The following is a 7,823-nucleotide window of genomic DNA, read 5'->3' on the forward strand; positions in this document are numbered from 1 at the left end:
TGGGGAGTTGGTCCACTGTTGGGCACCAAAATAAAATCAGGAAGAAAGCAAGGTAAGGTGGAAAATATGACTGTCATCATATTTTTAAAGCTGCTATAACCCATGTTTAAAAACAATTGATCAAATGACTGTGTGTAATATGAAAGGGGTCACATGTTATCACAGTCCCAGAGTATAATCATCTGACTCTGCAGTTACCCTCAGCTCTAATAGTGTCTTTCAGCTGATTTACAGCTCACAACTCTAATTTATGCTCTGATTTTGGTCTCCACCATCTCCTGGGGTAAATATTAAGCTCTTTAGCTGATTTATACTCCACTTTCATCACCAGCTAAATGCTAACTTAGGCGGAATTTATATTTCTGCGTCAATTCGACACCAATCCTACGGCGTAGGCTCTGCATCAATGTAGAGCCTACACCGTGCACCTCCCCAGAAATGTAACTACGCATTGCGGCGACACAGACCTCCTGTCTATTTTTGTAAGCTGAAACCATTTCCCTCAGTGGAAACTTGTATTTACTTTAATTTCACAGATAAGAAACAATAAATTAAGACAATAAAGCCTCCACTAAAATGGCACTTTAAGTCTTGTGTGTGATTTATCCTGGCTTCATATGAGCAGAGGAAATCTCCGCTCGTTGCTAGGCTAATTTAATACAATGTAAAATGCCACAGGCTTGTGCTAATAACGTTAGCATGTTGTATTTGTGCGGAAAATGTGTCCAGATAAAGACAAGTGTTTGTCTGTGAATGCTGCGAGTTATAGTGAAGTTGACTTGTGTACTTGTGTTTGAAACTGTCTCTATTAAGCCACGTTTAATGTGTGTTTAATGTGTGTTTTGAATCAACTAAAGGTTACAGCATTTCACAGAAACCTCCGCCGCCAGCTAGTGTTTTGGAGGTGTAACTGCAGAGTGACACAGACACACCACCGCACAAGCATAAATGCTCACAACGGCGTAGGTCACGTGTGTAGGGTCTGCAGCAAGTATAAATGACATATAAATGACGCAAAATGACACCATGAGAGAGGCGAAAATGACTCAAAATAGTAAAGTTACTGGCCGTAAAACCAAAACAAACTAAAAGCTGCTATAACTTCAAAAGCTGGGTGATAATTCTGTGTAGGTTTGTCACTACGTGCGACCCCTTTTACATCTGAGTAATATGTGATATGCATGTGAAATGTAGTGATTTTAAGTATCAAGAATGACATAAAATTACAATCTTCTGATCCTATTCTCAGTGCACATTTGTTTGTTTGTAAAACAAGTTAATTTTGATTTGATTGCAGGAACTATTTGTCTTGGTGAAAATACTGTGGTGTTACCGGGGTGGGAAATGGAATTTCAACAAGAATAATCTAAGTGTGAAGTCTATGTGTGAAGCGCTCTCTTAAAATATTACATATTCTACCTCTAGGCCGACATCTGATCTACAGCTCCTTTGAAGTGTCAAAACATGTTTGTGAATGGAGAGAGTGAATGGCAGACAGACCCACCTGCAGCAAACTGAAATTGACCGTTTTTTTAATTTTATTTTTCATTTTTTATTTTTGTTAAGGCTTGAAGAGAAGCTGAACAGATGAGGGGGGGGGGGGGGGGTATTCAACAGCTGACCTTTTCTATTTGCCACAGTGATGCTTAACCTGGGAAACATGTACCTGGTCTGAGACTGACGCACAAATTACTCAAAGGTCATGTTATTCAGCTCGTCAAGAGGAGTCCATCCTGCTGATAGCATCGCTGAAAGGGAGAAAGGAAGAGCTGTGTGCGTGATGGCGATATCACACTGCCAGATTTTATGTTTTTCTCAGCGCAGAGACACTTGTTTTTGGCACTTGTCAGCATTTAGTTTGTCTTTATGTAGTGAAAAAAATACTGTATGGTACAAAGCCACAGGATTAAAATTAATTGAGAATCCACACACTGTTCTCTGGCAGCAGATTGTTTACTTGTTTGTCGGGTGCATGTGTGTGCCAATTCTTCTACGTTGAACCAAGCCAATTTTGTGTGTATGTGTGCGTGCGTGCCTTTGCACTGTGTCAGGGGGAATAGCCTGTTGGGGTTATGGAGGGTGCAGTGTGGGGTGATGAATAGGATGCTTTTGTGCTCAGTCTCTCAGCCTGTCTGCAAACCAGTGAAGGAGAGAATAGTGGGAGAGAAAGGGGGATGAGGTGAGGGGAGATAGCCAGATAAAGGGGAAGAAAAGAGGAAGGGAGATAAAACGAGGGGGGGGGGGGGGGGGGGGNGTGAGAGAATGGGTGGAGAGGTGAGGAAGAGGAGGGGAATGTGAGAAAGGAAAAGGAAAGAGAGACTACTTGTGCATTCAAGAACACTGCTCCGTTGTCTTTTCAGCCAACAAAGAGACAAAGAAGTTGGCTAATGTAGGAAATCGTTGCCATTCATGTCGGTGGAAAAAGAAAAACAAATGTCCCAGAGAGGAAAAAACAGAAGAGAAAGTGCCCCGCTTGGTAATTTTGATCACTTGGCAGAACACAGACGTGACCTCGTGGCCTCAACCTTCACACATGATGGGGTTTGGAAATGAGCCAATCATATTGACAGATGCTGATGAGTTCAGCCAGAGCTGTTGGTGTTGGTGTGGCCACTTTAATATCGCATAAAGAGAAGCATTCGACTGTACTACTTTCTAATAAAAAATAACGTATAATACATTTTAAATGGCACAGCATTACAATAGAGACCTGGCTGGGAGTATTAGAAGGTCAACTGTGATGCAAAGTCTTGAGATGTGATATTTGAAAGACCTTTAAAGCGAAAAAAAAAAAAAAAATTAAAAAACCATCACATGAGGAGGAAAACACCCAGGACCTTTCCAGCCTAACTCTGAGAATGTACATCCAGCTGGACTGACAGGTTGAGCTGTGAATGGAGCCCTAGTACTTTTAAGGTAGGTGTGTAATGATCCATCGTTCATATTATAGATGCAAAATTAAAACATCGATCCAAATAATCATCTTTAAGACATATATTTAAAATTCCCAAGGCACATCTGTGTCAAACAGCGCCAGGCAGATAATGGCGAGCAGCCAAAAACATGACAATGAGGATATTTACTCGCCTCTCAGGAATAAATCAGCTGACTGGAAATATTTATGATTTCAGAGAAAAGACTGGTCAACAGACAAAGCACATGCCATATATTAAATAAAATACTCTACCTGGCCGCTAACTTGTTGCTCTTGCTATGGCAACATTAGCTAAAAAGTATAAATAATACATGTCATTTGTTACGTTATGAGTAGAAGAAAAGCTCACCAACCACGAGGCTAATTTATGCAACCTGAAAGTGCTTATGCTGATAATGGTGACTGCAAAACACAACTGAACATTCTACTTCTATATTTCGAGTCAATTAAAGTCAACTTTACTGCACTTTACTGGTTACAGTTGACAACTATTTATGTGTTGTATTTCGGTTTTATGGCCAAAAGCAAAATAGAAAAGGGGCGGCAGCTTCTTCTGTAACCTACTGTGTTAAATGACCATATGAAACCATCTTGAATCGATTGCAGGCACCTGATTTGAATCAAAATGGTACTGTAGCAGACTTATAATTAGGGCTGCAACGATTAGTCGACAAATCAATGACTAATCGACTATTAAAATAATCGGTGACTATTTTAGTAGTCGTACTTTTCATAGAAAAGTACTATAAAAGTACCCCAAAATACTCTTACTGCAGCTTCTTACGTTCAAATATTGGCAGCTTTACACACTCTCCCATGACGGTGAACTAAAACCCGTTTGGGTGAGTACGAAACAACACATTAGATTACATAATTTTGGGGTTTGGGAGAGACAGACCGACATTTTTCAACATTTTAATACATTTTTTGATAAAATGATTAGTCGACTAATCGAAGAAATAATCAACAGATTAGTCGACAATGAAAATAATCGTTAGTTGCAGCCCTACTTATAATGCCAGCAAATATCGTTTAGTTGTCCACAAAATTAATATACTGTCATAATTTGATGAAACCAGATGCTCACACTGTGATTTCTGGTACCAACTGAAATGTCAGAAAAACTTAAAGCTGGCATCTAAAGCTTGGTCTTCAGCTATCATAAACTGAATATCTCTATGGTTTACACTGTTGATAGATAAGGACAAGTGATTTGAAGATGTCACCTTGGTGTTTTGGAAACTGTGACAGTAACAAACAGTGGGTTTTCTCTATTTTTAGACATTCAATAAAGCAAACAAAGAATCAAGTAATCATGAAAGCACATAAATAATCAGCAGATTAATCAGAAATGAAAATAACTGTTAGCTGCAGCTCGACTTGCATCAAATGTTTGGTCAGATTTGTGATGTTTACTCGTTCTTTGATGCGATAGTTTCTTATTTAAATCAGAATAAGTCTGCCAGTTTTAAACTGTTTTTGATTTAGTCAACATGTTTATACATTAAACGTTCAAAAAATTTGGTTTCACAGCTGAATAGATAGTCAATAAGATGATCAGTAGGTAAATGGAAAAATTAATCTTCAGCAATTTTGATGATCAGTTGATAATTTGGCAAGCAAGAATTGCCTAAAATGCAGTGGTGTCAGCTTGTTAAATGTAAGTTTTTGCCTTACATAAAAGCAAATTCTATTATTTGACGGTTATTTTTTTATTTATTTTGAGGTTTTGTCTTTGAGAACTCTTCTTTTCTGGCATCTTACAGCCCAAACATTTAATTAATCAGTTGAAAAAGTAATTAACTGACTAAAAGATGATGTCAATAATCTTTAGTTGTGGCCCTATTTAGGATTATGTAGAAATCTCATGTTGTTTTGGTATCAATTAAACCCAGGTATCATATCAGAGAGTACTGAAACATTTCAACCTATACTCAGCCTTAGCAAAAGGATGGACCATTAGATAAAGGTCTGCAGTATGTTGCATGTTTGGCTGCATGTTAGTGATGAGGAATGTTAAGAAGCAAAGTGGTCTGTGCATCTGCCTGTCAATGTTACTAAAGCAGAGTCTGGGTCTGTATGCATCCAGTATCCCTCTGATCTGACTTTCTGTACAGCATATCAAGTGTCTCTTCACAGCCATAAACATTATTGAGCTGTTGTGTCAAAAAATGAGACAAATATAAAATATAAATATATTGCAAAATAGCCACAGCTCCAAACATCTTCCTCCATGCATGTGTCTCACATTTGGATTTTCCATCTCCCTCAAAACACAAGACAAAACACTTGAAATTAAGCCATTTAGCGCTGATGAGGTTTTTTCCCCACAGAAAAACAGAGAGATGTGCTCCATCAGTGCCTGTTGATTCAGGCACACAGATACCTCACTCCTGCTCCATCTCATTGTCTCTCTCTCGGACTGATTCAGAATGAGAATCGGCCTGGAATAACTAACCCTAGCGTGGACGGATAAATACTTTCTGTCTACCCACACCGGGGTCCTCTGAGGCCATCGCAGCATGGCTTTTCTATGATGAAACAGCAGCAAGCAGTGGAGGGCTGAGGGAGTGGGCGAGCAGGACACAAACTGTTTTTCTCCACAAACAGCAGGATGAGATGTGGAGCTGGCAGAGATATGGCATCCATACCTCGAGCACACAGCCAACGCAGCGTGCGTCCTCACTTGCTTTGCAAAGTCACACACACACACACACACTCCTTTTCTGAATGCATCTAAGTAATGGCATATGCAAGAAGTAAATAAACTGAGCCAACTGTATGTGAGCAAGCTAATTTGCATGTTAACAACAACAAATGTCTTGCGCTTCCATTTGTTATATTAAGCTTGTGTTGTGCGAGTCCTCCAGGGGCAGCGTAGAGGCTTCCCTCTTACTCGACAACACTTACGCTCAAAGAGCAATCAAAGATAACCTCAGTGGCGGCAAACAATAGTAGAATAGTGTTGATGAAGCCAGGTGATGATGTGAGGAGGCAGACATCATTAGCCTCCATCATCACACTTCATCAGAGGAGAGGGAGTGCGCCCGCTCTGTTGGCGTAATGAGCTGGAAGCATGAACAAAAGCAGATGGCTTTATGAGTCAGACAATAAGGCGCTCATCATTGAATATATATCATTCATTTCAATTTAGGCAGTCGGGGCCATTTTTCCTCCTTGCTGTACCTCAATGGGAATCCATTATCAGGGCAAATTGAAGGGCTGCCATCGCACCGAATCAGCTGGATTTCACTGAGACTTTTCACTGCTGGGATTAATTCATCATGATTTAAAGAGAGTTTAAGTACAGTACTCAGCTGATGGCAATGTGTGTAGTGATGAATGGCATTCCCAAGGTTCCTATTATGCTGTACGTCCCAGAATCTATAACACAAGGTGTTAATTAGCATGCACTGTGATGAGGAGACTTATGGCCTGTGGTGCTCGATTGTAAGTGACCTTATCAGGCTTTTATGAGACTTTTGCAGTTCGTTTTTATTGCAGCATGTCCTTATCACTTATATGACTACAGATTTAGTTGGGAAAAGTGTCACATGTCTAAAATTTGCAACCCAACAGTCAGAAATCTAAAATCAGCCTAACTTTCTCAGTGAAAAATGAAGTTGCAGGCTGGAAATTGAGAACAAAAAGGGGGAATGTGATGCACAGCTACATCCACATGACACCAGCTGTCAATCACCCAGACTTTGCCAACATCTCAGTGTGTGCACAAGTGTGTTTTTGCACAATGCACAGAGAGAAACTTGGCTTGTGCTGCTCTAATCTGTTTTTCCTCTTGAAGAGCTCACAGCAGGACGGCTGCCTATGGAGCAATTAAAGCCTCTTTCTTAATCCAGCCGCCCCTGATGCTTAAACCCCGCAAACAACTGGAACTCCTCTTCCTCTTCCTCCTCCACCACCAACACCTCCTCCTTCTCCTCCGCCGCGCTACACAGCAAGTGCAACAGTACTCACCCCCAGTTTCTTACTCCGTATCCTCACGTATCCCTGTTTGACTATGTCGTTGAAGTTGGAAGCCATGGTGAGGGGAAGCGGGTAGCTTCCTGCCCGGGGTGGAAAAATAAAACAAAGTAACCTTGTTTTTGGGAGGCAGGGTAGCGAAATGTTTCACTTGAGGGTCGGTCGGTGAGACATCCAGCAGCAGGAGAGGAGAGGAGAGCGGGCGGTGGGCAACCTGCTCCTGTGTCAGCGCTCAGGCTGCCCGGCTTCAGCGGCGCGATCCATCCGCGAGAGGAGGGAGATACCATTCGTCAGCTGATTCACTGGAGCCGGAGAGGAGAGCAGAGGAGGAGAGCACAGGAGAGGCGCGCTTCCTGGACCACACCATCCCCGAGACAGTGAGGGGGGTGGGGGATAACTGCTGCGGAGGGAGGGAGGGGGGATATTTAATCCAACACTTGGCAAAATATTTTTCTCTCTACTGTTATTACTCTAACAGTGTCAGTACTGCAGCTGACCACTCATTCCCCCATGTCTCCAGTGGAAAAGTTGCCTGTAGCGGGTTAGTTGACACTAGTCGTCTTGGTCAACAGTTTCTGGAACCTGATTGCTCATTTCTTTAAGAAATAAGCTCAAGTCTTAGAGCTGTTTTCAAACTTCAGTGTAAGTATTTGGGAAATGTGCCAACTGGGATAATAAAGCAGGACAGATATTTAATTCAAACACTACTAGCAGGTTGTAAAAAAAAAAAAGCAATAACCAGAATATGGCTGACTAAAGCTGGATTTATACTTCTGCGTCAAATCTGCCCTGTACCCTACGCCTCAGATCCTGTCTATACGACAACTATTTCAACGGAAAATGGTAAACTTATCATGTTTTGCCTGTTCGTTTACTTGACAGCTGCATTTTGGGTGCCTGAAAACCG

The 7,823-nt window shown here is 41.3% G+C and overlaps 1 protein-coding gene across 1 annotated transcript in view; it reads right to left on the reverse strand.

Annotated features, from left to right (window-relative positions):
• Positions 1 to 7,205, reverse strand: part of dok6 (docking protein 6) — a 70,505-nt gene extending 63,300 nt beyond the window's left edge. Inside the window, exon 1 of the mRNA XM_050057348.1 lies at positions 6,911 to 7,205. Coding sequence (XP_049913305.1) covers positions 6,911 to 6,976 — 66 coding nt within the window. The 5' untranslated portion in view covers positions 6,977 to 7,205. The remainder of the gene's footprint in view (positions 1 to 6,910) is intronic.
• Between the last annotated feature and the right edge of the window lie 618 nt (positions 7,206 to 7,823).

Source organism: Epinephelus moara, chromosome 11 (assembly GCF_006386435.1).
Source record: "Epinephelus moara isolate mb chromosome 11, YSFRI_EMoa_1.0, whole genome shotgun sequence".
Taxonomy (NCBI): Eukaryota; Metazoa; Chordata; class Actinopteri; order Perciformes; family Serranidae; genus Epinephelus; species Epinephelus moara.